At 46.5% G+C, this 23,862-nt stretch overlaps 1 protein-coding gene across 1 annotated transcript in view; it reads right to left on the bottom strand.

Moving 5' to 3' along the window:
• Positions 1-2,189: 2,189 nt before the first annotated feature.
• E2F2 (E2F transcription factor 2) overlaps positions 2,190-23,862 on the bottom strand; it is a 49,302-nt gene continuing 27,629 nt past the window's right edge. Inside the window, exons 2-8 of the mRNA XM_087728036.1 lie at positions 22,665-23,225; positions 13,759-13,864; positions 10,518-10,737; positions 8,243-8,401; positions 5,652-5,766; positions 4,433-4,580; positions 2,190-2,783 (exon numbers count right to left, since the gene is read on the bottom strand). Of these exons, the coding sequence (XP_087584162.1) occupies positions 2,536-2,783; positions 4,433-4,580; positions 5,652-5,766; positions 8,243-8,401; positions 10,518-10,737; positions 13,759-13,864; positions 22,665-23,225 (1,557 nt within the window). The 3' untranslated portion in view covers positions 2,190-2,535. The remainder of the gene's footprint in view (positions 2,784-4,432; positions 4,581-5,651; positions 5,767-8,242; positions 8,402-10,517; positions 10,738-13,758; positions 13,865-22,664; positions 23,226-23,862) is intronic.

Genomic DNA, 23,862 nt, shown 5'->3' with positions numbered 1-23,862 from the left:
TTCAGCCTCATGAAACCTCCCTGTATGTCCCATTTTCACCAAAAACAGGCCCATTTTTGGCGAAAACGGGATGGGTGAAGGGCTTGGGAGGCCTCCAATACTCCTGGGGGCCAGGAAAGGCAAAAACCGGACACGCAGAAGCCAAAAACTTTTTTTTTCTTGTTTTCCTCTTCGAAATCTAAGTGTGTCTTACAGTCTGAAAAATACGGTAATTTTGAACTTGGTAGACTCCTTCCATCCAGCAGCAGCAAACATAAAAGGAAATGCACTGCAATTTTATTTAGAACTGCAGGTATGTGATCGTACAGCAGGGAAACTCATATTGCCTGAATATCTTGAATAATCAACGTATTTTGGTAGACAACCAAACCGTGTTATCTGATAGAAAGTGATCTGTTGCGGTCAAATCCCATGTCACCGATAGAGGGAAGCTTTTGTTCCGACCAGTGACAAAAATAAACAAGTATTGCTGAGATGCCGGTGTCAGCCTCAGAAGCAAAGGGATTGTAAGAGTCTGCCAATGTTCAGGTTGCAGAAGAATCACGTGCAACTCCCCCACTGGTGTAATGTTTCCCTGTAAAGTCACATCTGCTTTATGTATTGTGAGTCAGAGGCTACGTTATTCCACATTAAGGCTGATGGGTCACCGAGAAACACACACTTCGGAATTAAGGCTACAGCCAGACTTAAGCTGCAGCTGAAAACCTCTGATCCACTGAGATCCAGATCTTGGAGAAGTGGAGAACCGCCACATCTGTTGGCATGTTGAACACTTCGACCCAACAAAGAATGAGGTTGGGCGATCAGGAATGGTCCGATTATGAAACGAACCCAGCCAACTCTCAAAAGACCAAACCTTTCTGGGGAAAGGAAAACTGTGTTTGCATGGATTTAAAAATGTCCTCTTTTAACCTGAGTCTTGGGGGAAGAACGTGGCTGCCTTCTGAGATGCCACCTTGTTTTATGCCATAGCTTGGGATGCCAACCAAGCAAGGTGGTTAATCTTTTCCTTTTCTTTTGGCACAACTCTCCTTCCCCCTCACCAGCTAGGCCCCGTGATGGCAAACCTACGGCAAGCGTGCCAAATTGGCACACGAAGCCATGTCACCCAACACGTGCGGCCTTGTCTGTCTTCTGGGCTTCTGGCACGCATGTGCATGCGACAATCGGTTGTCCTTTGTGCGTGCAGCAGTGCCGAAAACCGGTGCGCACATTCGCACCAGCCCGCTGATTATTGAGTGCACATGAGGACGGGAACCCGGAAGTTTGGCTTTTCCGGAGTGTGATCCCTTTGCGCATGCGGCAGTGCCGAAAGCCGGCCTGTACATGTGTGCCAACCAGCTGATCATCGGGAGTGCATGCACGCTAGAACCCGGAAATTCAGCTTTTCTGGAGCACGGCCCTGGTGAGTGCGCACGCAATGTTTCCGCGCTGCCTTTTTGGTGTCTAAAAGGCTTGCCAATCACTGAGCTAGGCTGATGAGAAGGCCTCAAACATAGGGAGGATACCGTATTGCCTCCGAGATGGAATGAGAACCATTTGCAAGGCATGTGAAGTTAGCTTCGAACCAGGGCATGCTGAGATTTTCCAAAGTTCAGCCGGGGATACTAAAATATGGAAGAACCTACCCAGGTTCGTCTTGCACTGAACTGCCTCAGAGACACGTCTGGTTGACCCAGGCTCACTTAGGAGGAGGACAACCCTGGCACCGGGAGAAGCTGGCCTACCCCCTCGTTCCCTATCTCCCACCTCAGAAAGAGGGGCTGTAATATTTATTGGGGGGCTCACAGCAAGATGACAGCCACTTCCGACTTCCTGTTCCTGCTCACGAATCCTGAAAATCCCTTCCTGTTGCAGGAGATTTATTTTGGGATAACTACCTATCTCTGGGGATGCCTCTGGGTTGTGGGCTCAGAGGTCCAGAAGGAAACTTAATGGGTTGGGGGCTTCTCTGGAACGCTATCCCTGGAGAAGTCACGTTTGCACACTTATGAAGGACAGATCTGTGGGTCCTTCCCAGGGGGGGGATGAGCGGTGCGCCCTAGAGGGAGGCCTTATGCCCTGCTGAGACGTGTGGGGCTCCACCAAGAAAATATACAACTGGATTAAGACTTCCTGGTTTTTCCAAGGCATTGGCAGTTGTGCGTGCAATTTCCATGGTGGGCCTGATGGAGGAAACAGTAAAAACTAGAGTCCAAAATCTGACCCTCAGCCCTTCTTAAAAAACAAAAACAAGAAGACAAAATGCCAGGAGGGAGGAAGAAAAGTGAGGCTTCCCCATAGCAGCATATGGGGTGCTTTACTGCACTGGGACCCGTTCAAAATCCTTTGGGAAAGCCTTGAATGGGAGGCGAGAGTTTTCTAAACAGAGGGAGTATGAACTGGAAGAGGCAAGCTTCTTAGCCGTGTCTTTTGGACAAAATTCCAAAAAGATGCTATTAAGAAAGAGCCGAAAGCTTCAGAATCTGGATCTCTTGTGTCTATGCAGGGCAGGTTATTGGCAGCACCTTAGGAAGGACCGGGGAAGCTCCGGGTTCAATTTTTCAGCAAATCCGCCAAGTCATAGGCATCGAACAAGTCACTTACACCCTCGCTCGCCTCCAGTCCCCACAGATAATCCTCTTGGTCGAGGGGAGGGGAAAAACTGACAAAGGGGCCCGGGTCGCCGTAGGCTGTAGAAGGGAGCTGGTCCTCGGTCTGCTGCAGGAGGTGCTGAGGGGGTTCCAGGAGACCATCCTCTCCCTCCATCAGGCAGTTCGGCACCTCCGTCTTCACCAATTCCACTGGGGAAACAAGAGGGAAGTCAAGGCACAGTGTGAGCATCGCAGCAAAGAGATGGAAGCAAAGAGAGCAGGCCCAAGATTTTGTTTGTATGTATGTATGTACCGCATGCATGTATTTAATTTTGTGCAAATTTATTTATTTTAGTATTTACTTATTTATTTATTTATTTTGTCGTGTTCATGTAGTGTATATTGGAGGTGGTGACTCTTTGAGAGCTGTATGCAACGAAATTTCATTTTAGTGTGTGCCGATTAGTATTCATTCAAAGTGACAATAAAGTTATTATTCTATTCTAAGAGCTGTTCCCTTCGTCTGGCAACTCTGTGCATGCGCATACTGGGAACAGGCTCCAGCTGTTCGTCTGCCTCAATGATGTCTGACTCTGAAGGCAGCTGATAACCGGCATATGGCCCTGGCCCCCCCTCTGCCTCCGACACAAAGCCCTCATCAGGGAGCCGAGGTGGCGCAGTGGTTAGGGTGCAGTACTGCAGGCCCCTTCAGCTGACTGTTATCTGCAGTTCGGCGGTTCAAATCTCACCAGCTCAAAGGTTGACTCAGCCTTCCATCCTTCCGAGGTGGGTGAAATGAGGACCCAGACTGTGGGGGTGATATGCTGATTCTGTAAACCGCTTAGAGAGGGCTGAAAGCCCTATGAAGCGGTATATAAGTCTAACTGCTATTGCTATTGCTATTTGGTGATGCGATTTCCTCCCTAAATAAATTTGACTGGGCACTTAATTACTTTTGGATATTTCCGATGATTAGTGATGGGCAGAAGACTGATTACCGCCTCCTAGTGGACTATAGGAAGTCTACAGGCTGGGAGGAATCCCTGCACAGATGTTGGGCTGAATGGATCTTCTCCTAATCACAGAATCATTGTGTTAAAGGGCTTCAGAGGTCACTAGATAATACGATAGTGTCAGGCCTGGGAGCCATCTTCTGCGTTGGCCCTTCAGGTCTGCCACATTTTCTACTGTGGGAAACTGGGAGGGGGGATTATATGGAGTATGGGAGACATATATAGTCTAAATAACATTCCTTTCTCAGAGAGTCAAGGACATCTTGCCCTGCACATGGAGTGGTGTGACTGAGAGGCATCTCCAGTTTGGATGGTGCCCGATTGGGTCATGTGATGGACATGTGGGTGCTGGGCAGGGACTTGAACTTTCGTTTGGGTGGGGAAAACCTGGAAGCTTTCAGATTCGGGTTTTTCCAGATGTGCCAACATGACATCTCTAATAAAATGGAACCTTAAGGAAACTCAGGCCTCGGAGTCTTCTTTCGTTGGGGGTGTCACTTGGAAACCCTGACATATAGCGCAGGAAGCGTGTCACTGCAGCACCCTTCAACATTTGGGTCTTCCAGCCCACCACCAAGTATGGAGAGAGCCACCAAGGTCACTGGGTTCCATTAAAGAACAACAAGTCTCCTCAGGAAGCTATAAGTCTCAATCATGTGATGGATGCAAGGATGACCAAGGGACAGCCCCCAAGCCCAGATGTTTGATGGCAGAAGCCTGTTAGAAGCGGATTTCCCTCAAAACGCAGCGTCAGCCCACAGGTAACCTTGGAGAGCATCTTTCAGAATGAAATGAGTCTTTCCTGGAAGACCAAGATGGCCATCCCTTCAGAGCTTCCAACATTACCTTTCACCATTGTGGGTTTAGTAACCTCCTGGGGTAGTGGAAGAGGAAAACAGCTCTCCTTGGCAGGACTTTCTTCCAGAATTTCTTCTGGGCACAGGTAGACCTCAATGGGGCCATTGGTACTCCTTAGGTGGAGCTGGACATTCTCCTGGAGGAGGAGGAGGAGGAGGAGGAGGAGGAGGAAGAGGAGGAGGAGGAGGAAAACAAATCAAGAAAGAGCATGACTGACTACCCTTAAGCCAAGGGCACCTTAGGAACAAACAATTATAACTAGTCCTCAATTTATAACCATAACAGAGCTGGACCACAATGGTCATAAAATGAATCACCCACATGAACTTGATTTTGCAACCTTGTGGTAGGCATTAAATGAACCAGTTTTTTTCCCCCTCTACAGGCCAGTTTCTCCTAAAACCCGGATATAAATGATGGTTTGGGGCAAAAACATCATTAAAACACAGTCATGTGACTGTGGGATGCTGCAAACTGCGACTGGAAGTAGATACCGACCACCCAAAATGCGCCCACGTGAACTGGTCTGGGGGTGTCGCTGGAAATAGGTTGCAAGCACCCCCCCGTGAGGGCCTGTCATAACTTGGTGCAGTCACTAAGCAACCAGTTGTAAATGAAGGACTATCCGTAGCCACAGATCAGTGGTGGGATTCAGCCAGTTCGCACCTATTCGGGAGAACCGGTTGGTAACTTTCTAGGCAGTTTGGAGAACCGGTTGTTGGAAGAAATCTCATTTTGTTTTTTCCCACTTTACAAAACTAATCCTATAAGGAAGGCAGGAAAGGAAATATTCTGGTGTTGTTTCTAGCCTAATCTTTATTGACCTGCTTACAGAAACTGCCTCTCCGGTTAACCCTTATCACATTGTCACAGCTAAGGCAAAGCGCCCATCATCGTGAGTGATGTTGAGTTGGCCACGCCCACATGGTCACATGACCACCAAGCCCCACCTACCCAGATGGTCATTAGGGTAGAGCAGTGTTTCTCAACCTTGACAACTTGAAGTCCTGGGGACTTCAACTCCCAGAATCCCCCAGCCAGCATAGCTGGCTGGGGAATTCTGGGAGTTGAAGTCCCCAGGACTTCCAAGTTGCCAAGGTTGAGAAACACTGGGGTAGAGAACCGGTTGTTAAATTATTTGAATCCCACCGCTGCCACAGATGGAGCGGCATCTCCAAAAGGAAGAAGGATGAGCTACCAGTCCTACCTCACAAACGTCGGGCACCTCGAGACGTGTCTCAGGGGGAGCTCTGACCACGATCACCGTCTGTTCGTTGAAATTGCTGATGGCTCGGATATCCTGATAGGTGACATAGGCTAACGTGGGACACAGAGGAAAGTTAAAGAAAACTCTGCAGGGAGACACCAAACTCTGAATTCTGATGGGCAACGAGGGCAGCTTGTGGACTTCAACTCCCAGAATTCCTGAGCCAGCATATGGCCTACAGCAGTGAGGGCGAACCTTTTCAACACCGAGTGCCCAAACTGGAATGCCTGTGCATGTGGGCGCACCGAGGCAACAGAATCCTGAAGACCAGATGGCTGGCGTTCCTGTCGTGGTTTTGGGGGGCTATTTTCAGGCTGGTTTTCAGGCCAAAAATGTCTGAAAATGGCCCTAAAAATAGCCTGGTTTTTTGGCCATTTTGGGGGGTTGTTCTCCTGTGCTCCTGCGCCCACCAAGACCAGCTGGAAACCACGCACACCAGAAACCAGAAGAGCAGCTGGTAATGGCGCATGTGCCCACAGAGAGGGCTCTGCATACCACAGTGGTGGGTTGCAAATCCCGTTCCAACCGGGAGTGTCGCGCAGGCGCTGTATGCGCCATGCGCCTGCACGGAAGCCTTTAAACTCCGGTAAGGAGCTCGGGCGGGCGGGCCCTCCTGAGCACCAGAACGGTATTTGGTGCTCCAGGCTGGCTCCGGTACACCCGTACCAGGGCATACCGCCTGCAACCCACCACTGGCGTACCACCTCTGGCATGCATGCCATAGGTTCGCCATCATGGGCCTAGAGACTTCAATTCCCAGAATTCCTGAGCCAGCTATATTGCTCAGGGAATTCTGGGAATTGAAGTCCAGAGGCCGTAAAATTGCCACAGTTGCCCAGCCTGGTCGAGGTTAAGGAGGGAATCAAAGATTTTGAAATGACTCTTCCATTCTCTGTATTCCAGGTTTCTTCTGGCTGTTTCCTGAATTTCAATCTGCCTCATTTGGGCTTGAATTTACATCTCACGTTCAAAAGTGGGTTGTTTTAAACGCAGGCCATTCACCATGGTCAGGACCCCCTCAGAATACTTCCGGAAAGGTTGAAAAGAGTTCCAACTCTCAAAAAACGAGGGAAAAATTGGGTTGAAGGGGTAAAATGAGTGTAATTGGGAATCCTTCTGCTCTTTCACCTTCCTGACACCTTCCAAGACCTTTTGCTTCTATCCTTGTTAGAGGTATCTTGGGCATCCTGAGGGAAATTTTGTCTAGCGGTTAATTCACCCAGTCTCACAGGAGACTGGGGATTCTAATTCCACCTTGGCACAAAAGCAAGCTGGATGATTTTGGCCCAATCACCAGGAGACTGGGAATTCTAGTCACACCTTAGGCATGGAAGTCAACTGGGTGACCCTGAGCCAGTCATTCTCTCTCAGCTCAACCCACAGGGTGGTTGCTGTTGTGGAGAAAACTATCACCTCTTACAATACTAGACAACACAGCATCAACAGTAGAGACTTTCAAGTTTCTAGGTTCTATCATATCAAACGTCATCCAAAAAGCACAACAAAGAATGTTCTTTCGGCCGCAACTCAGAAAGCTCAAACTGCCCAAAGAGATGCTGATTCTGTTCTACAGAGGAATGATTGAGTCTGTCATCTGCACCTCCATAACTGTCTGGTTTGGCTCTGCAACCCAATAAGACAGGGACAGACTTCAGAGAATAATTAGAACTGCAGAAAAAACAATCACTGCCAGCCTGCCTTCTCTTGAGGACCTGTATACTGCACACGTCAAAGAGGGCCGTGAAAATATCTACAGGCCCTTCACATCCTGGACATAAACTGTTTCAACGCCTACCCTCAAAACGACACTATAGGGCACTGCACACCAGAACAACTAGACGCAAGGACATTTTCTTCCTGAATGGCATCACTCTGCTAAACAACTAAATCCCACAAAACTGTCAAATTATTTACTAAGACTGTATTACTATTGTTCTTCTCATCCTTCCTAGTACCTATCTCTTCCCACTTATGACTATAGCCATGTTGTTCGTATCTTTACAATGTATATTGTTTGTTCCCTAGTATGATTTGATTGCTTATTAGTAACCTGTGATTATCACTAAATGTTGTATCTTATGATTCTTGATGAATGTATTATATTTTATTTTTCTTTATGTACACTGGGAGCATAAGCACCAAAGACAAATTCCTTGTGTGTCCAACCTCACGTGGCCAATAAAGAATTCTATTCTATTCTATTCTTCTTTATGTACACTGAGAGCCTATGCACCAAAGACAAATTCCTTGTGTGTCCAATCATACTGGACCAATAAAGAATTCCATTCTATTCTCTATTCACTATTCTGTTCTATTCTCTATTCTATTCTATTCTATTCTATTCTAAAGAGGATAACAGCACACCTTGACTTAGCTAAGTCAACTCGGGAACCCCGAGAATGTCTCTGCATGGAGCCTGCCGGATTCTGAACCTTTGGCCCCCAGTTTTCAACGCAATGTGAATCTCCTGGCAGCCTCCCTCTGTTCTCTGGTCATTGTCCTCTTCACCCGCCCACCTCTCAAAAGGATATCTTTGGTTGGTCTCATCTTCTGTCAGATGCTTTAACTGCAGAGAGGACTCCTGGATCAGCTTGTCCAAAACTTTCTCATTCTTTGAAAGTTCGGTCAGTTCTTGTCGCAGGACATGCTGCTTCGTGGCCACGGAAGAATCTTCAAAAAGGCCCGTTCCCCTGGACATCATATTAATAATAGATCAGAATGAGTCCTTTTGCTAAACCAGAGCTCAAAGTTTTCACTCTGAGCTCTCTTTTTCCCCTTTCGCCTTGGGGTATTATACATCCTGATGCATTGTGTTATTTCAACACAGATTTCAATGCAGGCCTATCTATGGGATGGGATGGGAAAAAAACCATGAATATTCCATTATTTAGAAAGCTTAATGTATTGAAAAGAAAAGGGAGAAAAAAGATCTATCAGTATACAATTGCAACTTAGGATGTCAGTCTTACAAACGTTAAGATGGTTTGGCTTTTCATCCAAAGTTAAGTAGAACATGAAAAAAAAATTGCTTTGAACTCTTGGCAGGAGGGAAATTCAGAGGGTTTTAAAGAAAAAAGAAAGAGGCACAGAGACATTGATGCCAAACACAAGGGAACATAAAGGGGTTCAGCCAAAGCAGAGGGAGAAACAGACTTAAGGAGATTGAGATGAAATGTGGAAATTAAGGGAACTGATTTGAAATGTGACTCTGCCTGATAAAGCAGAAGGTATTAAGAAGTGAGCAGAGCAAAATCTAGGGAAATGCCCCCTCCTTATAGAGACAGCCAGGGAAAACTGTAAACATTCAAAGTAATTCTCAAAGAAAAACAGTCCCTCTCTTTAAGAAAAAGGCTATGCAATTAGGCCTTGGGATGGAGTTAAAACAACAAAACTAATTTGTTGCTTCTGCAGAAAAATACACCATTTTTGTATCCTGTTTCCCCCAAAAATAAGCCCTCCCCGAAAATATTGCAACACAGCAGCAGCTATGAGGTGACCACACTTGCCACCTCCTGCACCTCAAAAAGAATAAGACCTCCCCGAAAATAAGGCCAAATGCTTATTCCGGGGGTCAAAAGTAAATAAGACCCTGTTTTATTCCTGCCAGCTTCCTACAACCGAAGTCACTGGGGAAGCTGGTAGGAAGTCGAAAGTCCTAGGCTTGCAAGCAGGTAAGTGGTTGCTGTTGGGTGGGGGAGAAGAGAGCGATGGAGGTACGAAGGTGGTCCATGAGAGGCGTGGCATGGAGAGGATGCATTAAGATATGAGGGTTTCCATGAGAGACCAGGTTGGAGAAGGTCCAAGGTACATGAGAGGCCCAGTGCAGTTTGTGGAGGGGTCTGTGGGGAGTGAGGAAGGCATGGTGGGGTTTGGGGAGTGTGGGTGGGAGTGGATAAGTAGTCAGCACAACGTGAGTGCAGAGGGGTGTGGGAGGGCGCATGGGTGAAAGAAACTTACCCCGGGGACTTGAAAATTATCTGTAGTTTTGCACTGATTTTGCTCGTTGGAAGCTGGTAGGGAAGTTGCAAACAGATCCTATGAACATAGGATGCTGCAATTGCTATGTGCAAACCGATTGCCAAGGACTCAGATCGCAATCATGTGAGCATGGGGATGCTGGGATAGCCCAGACCTCCAAAACCTCCACCATTTGTTCAGCTCTGTCAGAACTTCAAACAGCCCTAAATTAATGGTCGAGGACTACCGTTCTCTCTAATGAAGAAATCAAGTTAAAGAAATACCTGCCAGATATAATTCTTTCAAGCACAGGCTGGATAACCAGCGGTTTTTCCCAGCCTGGTTATACTCCAGATGTCTGGAACTCAAATCTTTTCCTATGGTAAGGCTAGAATTTTGGGAACTGAAGCTTTCCCCATCTGGAGATCTTCTAGTAGTTGGAGAAGGGTGACTTACAGCAAACTAATGATGTTCCTTTTGTACTGTCCATGGCGTTTTCATGGCAAAAATACTGGAGTGGGTTACCATTTCCTTCTCCAGTGGACTCCCTGGAGAAGAGCCTGATGCTGGGAACAATTGAGGGCAAAAGAAGACAGGGACAACAGAGAATGAGGTGGCTGGTTGGAGTCACCGAAGCAGTAGGTGTGAGATTAAATGGACACCAGAGGATGCTAGAGGACAGGAAGGCCTGGAGGAATGTTGTCCATGGGGTCGCGATGGGTCAGATATGACTTTGTGACTAACAACAACGATGCTCCTTTTCCACATTGGCTCATGATATCCAACCCAATCTAGATTGGCCGTTCTCTCCAGGCCTCTCCGCCCCTGAAATCTTTCCAACCAACTTACATCCACTGGATATTGTTCTTGGATTTCTTGCGGATGAGCTGAATCCCTTCCAGGACGTTGGTGATATCATAGATGCGTCTCTTCTGCACCTCCAGCACCTCAGCAGCCCGATTCAAGTCCAGAACCCCGTCTTCCGATTCACTCAGCAAGTGGATGAACTTCTTGGTCAGCAAGCCAAGAGACGTGTCGTAACGGGTTTTCTCTCCAGGGGACTTGGGGGCTGGAAGACAAAGAAAATCCATGTGGTGCAATCATAGCAATGTGGGTTAAAAATTCTTTGGGACATCCCCACTTCCGAACCATTCCGATCGCATATGGCAGTGATGGCGAACCCAAGGCATGTGTGCCACAGGGGGCACGCACAGCCCTCTCTGCGGGCATGTGAGCCGTTCGCCCCAGCACAACACCGCGCATGCACCTCCTGCCAGCCAGCTGATTTTCAGGTCTGCTGTGCATGTGCGGGGAGGTGGGGCGCATGTGGGAAGGGAACAGGGGGGTCACACGTGCATGCATGGGGGCCAGGAGGAACATGGTGGTGATGGTGATTGCAGCCTGCTTTTGTTCCAGGAGGCTGCAGGGAGGCCTGCTAAGCCCAAAACGGGGGGATCACAGGGGGGGGGCATGTGCACATGCGCGGGGGCACACATGCATGCGGGCGAGGCATGCGGGGTGGGTGGGTGTCGCATATGGGCACGCTTTTAGCACGTGACGACAAAAAGGTTAGCCATCACCGGTATACGGGAAAGACAAAGCGGCAAAGAGACACGGCCAAGGGAACAATGAGATAAGAGACCGCATAGCCCACAGCTGGATGGCAGGTGGGGCAAGAGGCTCAGGGGAGACCCTTCGTAGTTTCTCAGGTTGCAATGCAGACAGGGTGGGATAAGATGAATTGTAATTCCAGGTTCCCAAGATTCCATCAATTCAGTTTTATAATAAAGTAGCAATCAGTACCCCTGGTTTGACGGGGTGCAATGAAGACTAGCCTCCATGGAGTGCACCCCAGACGAAGTGGCTTTGTCATGGGTAAACGATCTACACACTCCGGTGGCTGGATCTCTCAAGAATCTCCCAGCAAGGAGAAGCTGCGTGAATACCGAAATTTGATTCCTATCTGATTTACCTGGGAGTAACATCAATCCTGCAAATCTGAAAGTGCCATTCCACACCCCTCTTTTGCTGTCCAAGAAACTAGGTAGAGTCTCTTTCCTTGCCCACTATCCAGATGTGGGCTATATGTCTCTTATCTAACCATTCCCTTGGCAGCATCTCTTAGCTCAGCCTTCCAAGGTCTTTCCCACGTACAATTACATTGACTGTGACTCCAATTAGATATTGTTCTCCCTGGAGAACCTCAACTAAAAGTATCTATCTTGAATGCGCAGGTTGCTATCCCTCAATGACACACGAGCTATTGTCCGAAATTTTGAAAAATTATGGAAGTCATTATACAGTGGACAGCTGTTTTTTTTTTTGCTCAGAAAGGCTCAGAGCGCTTCCCAAACATCCACATGGCCATGTACATGCCGAGGTGGTGCAGTGGTTAGGGTGCAGTACTGCAGGCCACTTCAGCTGACTGTTATCTGCAGTTCAGCGGTTCTAATCTCACCGGCTCAAGGTTGACTCAGCCTTCCATCCTTCCGAGGTGGGTGAAATGAGGACCCAGACTGTGGGGGCGATATGCTGACTCTGTAAACCGCTTAGAGAGGGCTGAAAGCCCTATGAAGCGGTATATAAGTCTAACTGCTATTGCTACAAATGAACTCAAGTTATTCTGGGAGGTGCCCTTGCCTCCCGTGCATTAAATTTCCTGCAAATTTAAGTTTATGCTTGAATTTTTGCTGAAACTGTCTTCCTCATTTCAATGCCTTCAAAGTGTGCTAGAATTATGTATGCTCAAAATTGGAAAAATTGAAATATATCCACAGAAGAAATAGTAATACGGAAAATATTAGATTGCGCTTAGATGGACAGGCTGACAACAGAAATTAAAGACAAAGGAGAAATAGAATATTATTTAATTTGGAGATGTATGGCATAATTGGTTAGGTAACAGATGCAAAGATTAGAAAATTAAGGATGAAAGACAATTAACAAACTAGAAATTAGAAATAAGTATAAGTATACTGATAGAATATTTACCGTAAGCAATATTATAGTAGGATGGTATAAAAATGTAAAATAGAATATTCAGAATGATAAATATATAGAGATTTATGTTAGAAATATGGAAATAATAGGTACAAACACGATACTATATAAACAAGACATAAACGGTTGCAACTAGATGGCATAATAATATGTATACTGTAAACAGTTGTGGATATAACCAGTATATTGCTGTCACAAAGCTGAAACTGATGTAAAATGAAGAAAACTGTATGATAAAAATATTTTAAAAAACAAAATGTGCTAGAATGCAACCCCCATTCCTGGCAGGATGATCATCTTGACCAGGTATGGCGAAATTGCAGAAAAATAAATAATAAAATAAATAATAAAATATTTTTGTTTATTTTTAAAATAAAACTTGTAGAAGAGATGGAAAAAGAAGTTTCTGAAATTCTGAATGGTTTCAGCACCTAGGCTAAAAGATGGTGTTCTATCGCCCTCTAGTGGCCAAAAGAGCTTCAGTGCAGCCATCCTTGTTATGAAATCCAGATTAGAATTCATGGGTCTCCAACCTTGGCAACTTTAAGACTTGTGGACTTCAACTCCCAGAATTCCTCAGCCAGCTTCAGATCATCATGGTTCAAGCTATTTTGACTGGAGAACTCTGGGAGTTGAAGTCCACAGATCTTAAATTGCCAAGTGTGCTGAGGAATTTTGGGAGTTGAAGTCCACAAGTCCTCAAATTGCCAAGGTTGGAGATCCCTGGATTAGATTTAGGCTCCTGAGATAATGTTATGTAATGTTTCTTTAGGATATAACATTATTCCCAGAAGTGTGTCAGAAGGAAAAACAATACAGCTTCCTTTACTGGAAAATGGATTTGCTCAATATAAAGTTCTGCTCTTGTGGACAAAATCCAAACACTTTATGATTTAAAATAATAATAATAAAAAATGGAGCTTAAGCAGATCGTGCTGAATAAAAAACTTGATACCGAAGCAGATTTCTCACTTTTCTAGAAACGTGGACTAGAAACTTAAAAGGCTAAAACTTAAAAGACAGCGACTCTAGACTCTGCCAATGCACCCTTTCGTTCCCATTTGGCTTTCTTTATCCAATGGCCTCTTACTTTTGGGACTGGGGATGTGTGAGAGCGCGGTTCCTTTGCCTTTCGGTGTCCGGAATTCCGGGATGCGCTGCTGGGTGGTTCCTTCCAGATCCAGTTTTCTCTTGGCCTAAGAAAAGGAGAAACGGAGACTGCCACGGTTAGCTTTGTGGGAGGAAAGCCACGCACAAGCACACCTACGTGGCTCCCAACATCTGCAATACGTCCTTTCCATTTCTCTTCAATCCGCGGCGTGTTGGAACATTTATTTACCTAGCCTCCAGGATCTAATCTGGTTTTTCCCATGTAATAAAACAAGATTGCCGTGTCCATTTCTGGGTTTTAGTATCTGTTTGCACACCCACCCATTCGAAGGGCTATTGAGTGCATTAAACCTGCAGAAAAAACATTGGCATGCTCCTATATTCCGGAGCATTCCACGCGGTTCGATTCTCCCCCCCCCGCAAATAAAAATGTATTGCTATGCTAAAGTCTTGCGGTAATCTGTTCCAGCGTGATGACCTCCAGATGTGTGGGACTACAATTCCCATGCTTCCCCCCCTCCCAATCAGGACACCCAATGGGGAAAGCGAGTCGAAGGCCAGAATATCTATTCCCTTTGCTTTCTTAACGTACACATGCAATTCCTAGAGTGATATCATCTGGAATGAATGGCCAAACCTATTTCCTGCGTGGAAGTTGGCTGAAACGGTCCCATTTCAATTTTGGTTTCCCTGCCCCCTGCCAACCTTTTCACAAAGTATGTTTTCCATTATTATATGTTTGCTGCGTTTTTCTTGTCCCCGTTAACGATAAGCAGCTTCAGTCTGCTTGCGTGGGGTGTAGTAAAGAAACAGTTGAACTAAAAAGACAGTCAGTCCTCGACTTATAACAGTTCATTTAGAGCAGCATTTGATCTGGGTCGGTCACCAGGACCAGAGGCTTAGTCTTCCGAACTTTCGGACTCGTGCTAGAGCCCATCCTCAGGGAACTTCTCTCTATCAAAATGTGTGCCTTGTGCTGCCAGGTCCTCAGCTCCTACATGCCTGGTAAGCGAGTGGTAAATCAGCACGCCTGTTGACTAACAATGGGTCTGTTTCCCAGGCTTCAAACATTTCCCTGGCTATTTTGGGACCTGCTCGGCCAACAATCTTAGTAGCTGCGAAATTGAATGTATGCCTTTATTCATCCCAATGTTTGTTTAGTGACCATTTTAAGTTGCAACGGCACTGAAAAAAAGTGACTTATGACCCTTTTTCACACATAACCACCGTTGCAGCATCCCCATGGTCACGGGATCAAAATTCAGACGCTTGGCAACTGACTCATATTTATAACGGTTGCGGTGGTCCGGGGTCAATGCAACCCCCCTTTTGCAATCTCCTGACACGCAAAGCCAGATTTACAGAACAACTCTGTCATTAACTTAAGAACTGCCGTGATCCTCTTAACAACGGTGGCAAGAAAGGTTGTAAAATAGGACAAAACTCATTTAACAACTGTCTCGCTTGACAACAGAAATGTTGGGCTCAATTGTCACCGTGAGTCAAGGACTACCTGTAAATATGGAAAGTGGGCTAGCCTGCATATGGAGGGGGCACCCTTTTCTTTTGCCAACACACTTAAGCACACTGAAAATCTGGATGCCCAGACTTTCCCCAAGAAGAATACTGAGTGTTGTGTGTAGAAATGAAGGAAAGAGACATATATGAAACATGAAGATAGTTGGAAGACAGCTGCCATTAAACAAAGAACCAAGTCACGAAAAGCCAAATACCAGCTCAATGGAAGAGTTCTCTAGTTGCAACCAGGAACGAGCAGTCGAGTAGCAGCCGAGTAAAACAAGAACGGGCAGATACTCACCCCTCCTACTCACTAGGATTGGATGGCAGAAAGCTGATGGAACACCGGAAGCTGGTGTTCTCCCATTCAGCCTGCCAACCTCCCTTTTTTAAAAAATAAAAATTGAAATAATAATGAAACCAAAGTCAAGCACAGCACATAGTTCCGTTTTCTGTCCTCTTCCCCATTTGGGGGGAACAAAAGACAAGCCCCCTAAAACCTCCCACCCCAGCTCTCCTTTCCTCCTCTTCTATCTTCTTTAGGAAAAAGGAAGGGATTCAGTGTAGCTTTTTTGAACAATTTGCTACCAAACTGGCAAAGGGCCAGGGCAACATGACTCTTGTTGCTGATATCAGTGTTTCAATCCGTCCAGCCTGCACCAAGATACAATTTTGTTTTTATTGCCAAGTATTTTGGGAAGAAGACACTTGGTTCCGGGGTGGATAAAAATCGATTAAAAGTTTTAAAAAGTCAGATTTTTAATTTTTTTAAAATCAAGTTCATTTAAATAAAATGATTTTGGAGTAAAACTCTATCTAAAGGTAGTTTTCTACTTAAGATACATTAATAATTTAGTTTATTCAGCGTGAAATAGTTTAGTTACCATATTTTTTGGAGTATAAGACGCACTGGTGTATAAGACGCACCAAGATTTCGAAGAGGTAAGAAAAAAAGGGTTTTGTCCTCCCCGATCCCCCAGGAGCACTCTGCAAGCTTCAGCAGGGCTGGGGTAAGGCAAAAACAGCCCCCACTTTTTACCGAAATAGGGGCATTTTTCCCTTTCCTGCTGAAGCCTGCAGAGTGCTTCTGGGGGGTTGGGGGAAGAGAAAAACACCCTCATTTTTGCAAAAAATGGCCCGTTTTTTGCCCATTTTCCACAAAAATGGGATGCAGGGGTGGAGCTTCGGGAGGACAAAAATGGCTGTATTTGGTGTATAAGACGCACCAACATTTCCACGCTCTTTTTTGGGGGGGGGAGAAAGGTGCGTCTTATACTCCGAAAATACGGTATGTAGCATGAGGCTGCATATTCTGCAATCTTTACATTTTTGGTAAACTCATTCAATGAATCCAAGCTCTGCAAACTAAATGGGAAACATGTGTTTTGTTTGCAAATAATAATAATAATATTAAGGATTCTAAGTACCAGCAAGAATGAGCCCTTACATTTAAAGAGCACAAGTCCTTTCAGGTCCATCATGGCAGCGCCTGTTAGCGGGCATCCACTCACCTGCTGCCTGCCACGCCCCTCACCTTGCTGTGTCACTGCTGCACCACCAGCCGTCCCATTACAGGGAATGGGACCATCGGTGAGTCTACAGAGAAGGAGCCACTGCAGGACAGAGATGACAGCTACTCTTTAAAAAGGATGATTTAAATGGTTGATTTAAATCAAGTCTTTTTACCAGTCGTTTAAATCGTGATTTTAATCAACGTGATTAAAATCGAATCCACCCTGCTTGGTTCCAAAGGAAATCTTTAGACCAGGGCTCTCCAACCTTGGCAATTTTTAAGGCCTCTGTAACTTCAATTCCCAGAATCCCACAGCTGGTTGTGTGTCCCTTTTTTTCAGTGCCACTAAAACCATCACTAAATGAACTGTCGTAAGTTGAGGACTTCATGTAGTGGAATTGGATGGAACATCCTTAGAAATGATCTCTTTAGCGCAGGGGTCAGCAACTTGCGGCTCTGGAGCCACATGTGGCTCTTTCATCCTTCTGCTGCGGCTCCCTGTCACCGGTCAGTAAAAGGAAAAAGGACGCCACACTAGAAGGAGATAATGGTGGGGAAACCAGACTTCCAGTCAGTAAAAGGACGGCACACTAGGAGGAGACTCTATGATGGTGGAACCGGACTTCCGGTTAGCAAAGGAAAAAGGATGCCATGCAAGGAGGAGACTCTATGGTGGGGAAACCAGACTTCCAATCAATAAAAGAATGGCACACTAGGAGAAGACTCTATGATGGTGGAACTGGACTTCCGGTTAGCAAAGGAAAAGGGATGCCACGCTAGGGGGAGACTCTATGGTGGGAAAACCAGACTTCCAGTCGATAAAAGGACACCGCGCTAGGAGGAGACTCTATGGTGGGGAAACCAGACTTCCAGTCGATAAAAGGACGCTGCACTAGGAGGAGACTCTATGGTGGTGGAACCGGACTTCCAGTTGGCTCCAGAATTGAATGGGGGGCTTCCGGTTAGGACCTTTGTGGCTCTTGAGTGTTTACGGTTGATGACCCCTACTTTAGCATGTTATAAACTAAAGGAATCTTCACCAACAGACCAACAGATAAATCATAAAAAACCGTAACCATCTGGCGAAGACTCTGTGTGTGCATTTCAAACAGCTCTGAGAAAGCGTAATGCTCAATAGTAGGCACCTGCCAGGTTTACCGCCTAGTTGTTATTATTATCAAGATGCAATGGAGCAGCTGTTAACAGTTCTCTGAAGCCACCCCAAAGCAGAGCAAGGATCTCTAACAGTCCGAGAGAGGCGAGGCGTTCAAGCTAAGCAAATGTCTGTTGCTTCCATAAAATGCAAAATTAAGCAGACTGTTGTTGTCGGTGCAAAAAGTTGGTGCTACGTGCAGGCCACCAAATAAATGCTGCTTCTGCTGTGCAGATTGGCTTTTTTCCCTTTCGATTTTCCAAGCGTGACAAATGCTTCCTTGGATTCTGCACCTTTGGCCAACTCAGAGACAAGGTCTTAAGTGTAACATTTGCCGATCTCAGCAACTTTAAAATAGGAATTTGTCCTTTTATATTCAGGGCTGGTTTGCTGGCTGGGGAATTCTGGGAGTTGAAGTCCATACATCTTAAAGTTGCTGAGATGGAGGAATGCTGGCCTAGAGCAGTCTTTCTTAACTTTGGCAACTAGAAGACCTGTGGACTTCAACTCCCAGAATTCCCCAGCTGGCTTAGCATAGCATTCTGGAAGTTGAAGTCCACAGGACTTCAGATTGCCATAGTTCAAGCTATACTGGCTGGGGAATTCTGGGAGTTGAAGTCCACAGGTCTTCAAGTCACCAAGGTTAAGAAACGCTGGTTTAGGGGTTTACAGGCCCTGACTTTCAGAGTTAAATCTGCAACCATGCCAGAGACCCATCAAGCCCCTTTCTTCACCACTAGAGAGGTAAGGTAAAGGTTCCTCTCGCACATATGTGCTAGTCGTTCCTGACTCTAGGGGTCGGTGCTCATCTCTGTTTCAAAGCCGAAGAGCCAGCGCTGTCCAAAGACGATTCCGTGGTCATGTGGCCAGCATGACTAAACGCTGAAGGAGCCTGGAACACTATTACCTTCCCACCAAAGGTGGTTCCTATTTTTCTACTTGCCTTTTTACGTGCTTTCGAACTGCTAGGTTGGCAGAAGCTGGGACAAATAATGGGAGCTCACTCCGTTATGCGGCGCTAAGGATTCGAACCCCTGAACTGCCGATCTTTCTGATCGACAAGCTCAGCATTTTAGCCACTGAGCCACCGCGTCCCTCCACTAGAGAGGTAAGAGACACTAACTAAACATTACACCTGATCCAAAAAGCCTTCAACTGTTGGGCTAGAGAAAGAGAAGAGCCATCTCTTGCATCTTTCCCAGTGGAGCAAAATAAGAAGGGAAAAGGAGCCATTGAAAAAAAACAAGTTTTTTTTAAAAAAGCAGCCGGTTCTATGGCTTCCTGCCCACTTCCTGCCACTCAGCCTGTCAGCTCCCACAGCAGCTGCTATTCCCCACAAGTGCTTCCTTTCGGATGCTGGATCGCTTGGTGGTGACAGAAAACTAGGCCGCTGGTCCTCCAGGGAGCCCGGCAACGAAGGGGAGGACCCCGGCATAGCAGCCCCCAATCTACGGGACGCTCTACTCTGAATAAATGCCAAGAAACATTGGATTTTCAGAAATAGGGACTGCCTCTTTCTGATTCTTCCCTAGGAGAGATATACACAGCTAGTCCTCAACTTGAAACTTTGTTTAGCAACAATTCAAAGTTACAACAGCCATGAAAAGGGACTCGTGATCAGTCCTCGTACTTGTGACTGTCACGTCTCCAAGGTCATAGGATCATGATTCGGGCGCTTGTGCATTTACAATGGCCACGATCATCGTTTTCCACTTTCCCAGCCAGTTTCGGACACGCTAAGGTAACAGGGAAGCCTGCAAGTCCCATGTCTTGCTTAACAACATGGCAAAAAAAAAAAAAGTTGTGAAATCAGGGAATAATCCCAGGATGCCTCGCTTAACGTCTACAATGCTTAATGATGAATTTTCCAGTCCCTTTTTGGTCGTAAGAGGGGGGGGGGCTGCAGAATATTGAAAGAATTATCCTACACAATTTGATTTTGTCCCAAAGGTGCTTTTTTCAAAAGGCAACTGGACTTTCCTGCTTGTTTTCCTTGAAGACGTTTCGCTTCTCATCCAAGAAGCTTCTCCTGTTCTGAAATGTCTTCAAAAAGCAGGAAAGATCCAAAGTCAGAAGTGGTGAAGCAGTGAAATATTTTATTTTTCTACCTGGAAACCACCGCTGGACTTTGTGCTTGAGGTGCAAAACGAAACCTTGACTTCCGGTTTTACCAATTAGATTTGCTGTTATAGAAACGGCCTGGTTTAAACTATTACGTAAAATGTTGAGGTTTGATGTTAACGCCTTATTCTACTGCACCAAACCAGTGGTGGGTTTCAAAAATTGTTCGAAACTACTATGTGGGCGTGGCCTCCTTTGTGGGAGTGGCTTGCTGCCCATGTGACCGGATGGGAGTGGCTTGCCGCCCATGTGACCGGATATGAAGATGCTGACGACACTTGTCAGAACCACCTTAAATGACCTCACACACAGCACTAGCATGCATGAGAATATGATGTAAACTTGTTTTTTAAAAGGCATCTTTGGTTTGTGTTAAAATAACTTCAACACACGCAATGTTCTGATTGCCCCACAAACGCAGTAGTCATCCTTACCTTTCACAGAGGCACTGAGTTTTATAAATATGAGCATGATAATGTGTAGAATAATCATATCCAAGGACCAGTGGTGGGTTTCAAAATTTTTTGGAACCTCTTCTGTAGGTGTGGCCTGCTTTCCGGGTCCACTGGTGGAACCTCTTCTAACCGGTTTGGTAGATTTGACGAACCGGTTCTACCGAATAGGTGCGAACTGGTAGGAACCCACCTCTGCACCAAACGGAGTTGGAAATCAATGCTCTTTTCTCTTTCTTTCCCCCTTCTTTTCCTCACTTTTCCTTTCCCTATTTTTCCTACTTTTTGCTTTTGTATTTTCTTTGTACACTACAACAGAAACTAATGAAACAATTGTTAAAAAAATATTGGAGTGAGCAGTGAATGGAAGGCAAGAGGGCTTAAAGCGTGCTCACAATTTGAAAATCAAGTCACAGTTCGAGATCCGAGTTCGAGATTTGAAAAACCAAGCCACAGTCAGAAGGAGATATTAACCCAAAGGATTGCAATGAGAGGGTTATGGAAGACAAAACAGTTATTTGAAATCATTTATTGCCTACTTCTTCAATTGTATCGGCGTTCATCCTGAACAAATTACAAGGCAAATTACAGGGAAAGGAGCATGAAAAATAATCCGGGAACAATTCCCTGTTAAGGACCTGACTATAAAAAAGTTATCTGCTAGCACAAAGATTTTCAACCTTTGCAACTTTAAGATATGTGGACTTCAACTCCCAGAACTGAAGTCCACATTATCTTAAAAGCTGCTCACTGTGAGAAAGTCGGTGTTAGAATAATCCCAGGAAAAGTTAGGAAGGAAATTTTATTGAGCCAAACACAGCTCCACGCCCTCCACCCCCCATAAACTTAGTGACAAGTAGAACAGGCTGAAATACACACAGTCCTCAACTTGCAACCGTTCATTTAATGACCAAAGTTACAACGGCCCTGGAAAAAGTGACTTATGACATTTCACACTTACAATTGTAGTAGCGCATTCCCATGGTCACAAGATTTACATTCAGATGCTTAATAACTGGTTCACATTTATGACCGTCAGTGTTCCAGCATCACATGATCCTTTTGCAACCTTCCGACAAGCAAAATCAATGGGGAAGCCAGATTCACTTAACAACCGTGTGACTAATTTAACAACCGTGGATTCACTTAACAACGGTGGCAAGAAAAGTCGCAAAATGGGGGCATGAGCCGCTTAACAAACTCCTCACTTGGCAACACAAACTCCGGGCTCAATTGTGGTCATAAGTCAAGGACTACCTATACAGTGTTTCTCAGCCATAAGACTTGAGGACTTCAACTCCCAGAATTCCCCAGCAAGTTGGCTGGGGAATTCTGGGAGTTGGGAGTCCACAGGTCTTCAAGTTGCTATGACGGAGAAACATTTCTCTATGACGTAGAAGTTTTAAAAGGGTCCAAGAATACTGATTGGAATGTCTGAGTCTAAAAAGAGCCAAGGTGGCGCAGTGGTTAAATGCAGCACTGCAGGCTACTGCTAGATCAGCAGGTCAGCGGTTCAAATCTCACCGGCTCAGGGTTGACTCAGCCTTCCATCCTTCCGAGGTGGGTAAAATGAGGACCCAGATTGTTGGGGGCAATATGCTGACTCTCTGTAAACCACTTAGAGAGGCCTGAAAGGCCTATGAAGCGGTATATAAGTCTACTGCTATTGCTATTGCTATTGCTGAGTAATTTCATAAACAAATTGACAGAACTGCTGAATCTATTTTCCAACTTTTGCCTCAATTTTGTTGTTGTTCAAAAAATACAGGAACAAGCCTGAATAAATAGTCCTCGACTTATGGCTTGGGAGTAGGGACCAGAATTGTCTGATCTGGAGGCAAGCCTGGCTGCAGACAAGGTGGCATCCGCCGAAAATTGGATGGCCGCCACCAGTTTGTTGATGTCTTGGTGCGCTCTGATCTCGGTAATGGGGATATGTTGCTGCAGTTCCTGCAGCCAGAGTAGGGACGACCTGTTGAGGAAGGAGGCGGTGGTTGCTGTCTTCACCGCCCAGGCGGCTGCTTGATGCCCCCTTTGGTGGGTGAGGTCCGCCTTTCTGTCCTCCAACTTCAGGGCCTCCTCTGGTTCCCCTGGCAGAGTAGGGGGGGGGGTGTATGTAGTGCCAATACTGGTGCATCAATGGAGGGTTGAGATAGCACCCCGGCCATGTCCTGGTCCACACTGAAGGTCTTGTCTGTGGATGTGAGCGTGAGCCCCGCTGTGGGGGCATCCCATTGACGCTTGACTGACTCAAGAAAGGCCTTGGGAGTTGGCACTGTGTCGGTCTCAATGCCCTGCTCATCAAAGATGGTTTCTGCAGAAAACCCCTGGTGCTGAGGTGATGCTTCTGCCGCTCTGTTTCCGAGCTTGGCGGCTGCTTTTGCCTTGAACAGGAGCGACTTATACAATGAAGGCTGGAACAACCAGCCTTCGTCTACGGATAATTTATCCTCCCTAACTTCCTCCTCCTCACAATCCAGGTCACTGTCCTCTTGTGATGAGGCTGAGGAACTAGAGCTGTCTTCCCCCTGGGTTTCCAGCCCCTCTGGCATCCTAGGAGAGGATGCCACCTGAGGTTTCATTTGTGGCTGCTGAAATGCCGCTGTCGTGCAATGCTGGAAAGCCCGCATCATTATGCCTTGAAAATTGGGGACCCCTGTGGTGGGCTGCTGGCTGGAACCCATGCCCACCTGTATGGGGGGGAAAACCAGAGGTGGCAGCCTTGCGGGCAGGGCTGATCCCAGGGAAGCCGTATGTGGGGGGGATTGCCACCCCTAAGGAAGACCCCAAAGACCTGATGTGTCAATAGGGATCCTTGCCTGCAATGTGGGTGCCTCCCCTGTAGTCCCGCCTGTTGCAGGGATTCCAGGGGCCTTCCCCTTCTGGAATGGACTTAAGGCCACTTGCCTTTTTGTAGAGCTGCTCCAGCTTCCTGTGCCTTCGCCTTTCATACTTAGATGGCTTGGAAGGCTTGTGACCACCCTCTGCCTCCAGCTCCGCCCTGGGGGAAAAGTGCTTCTTCTTGTCTCTAGCCTTTGATCCCCCATCCTTTCTGGGCAGCCTCTGGGGTGGTCACTAACTTTGGTTGATCCTCTGCCCCTCTGGTGGGGCTGCTGGCTGTTGCTGCAGGTACTTGAGTCCTGCCGGTCTCCACATTGCCGCTGGGTGCCGCCATCTTGGAACACGTGGCTCCTCCCGGCTTCAAGATGGCGTCCATGCCAGGAGACAAAGGGCGTCTCTTTTAAATTTCCTGTGCTGGCGGCTTGTGCTCCGAGGAGCTGCCGTGCGCCTCTGCTGCCGGTTTTCCTGCTTTCTGGCACCGCTAGA

Source organism: Thamnophis sirtalis, unplaced genomic scaffold, assembly GCF_051295495.1.
Source record: "Thamnophis sirtalis isolate CommonGarterSnake01/CBP01778 unplaced genomic scaffold, rThaSir2_p1.2 scaffold_13, whole genome shotgun sequence".
Lineage (NCBI taxonomy): Eukaryota > Metazoa > Chordata > Lepidosauria > Squamata > Natricidae > Thamnophis > Thamnophis sirtalis.
The sequence above is the reverse complement of the archived record's forward strand: the minus strand, read 5'-3'. Positions and strand labels throughout refer to the sequence as shown.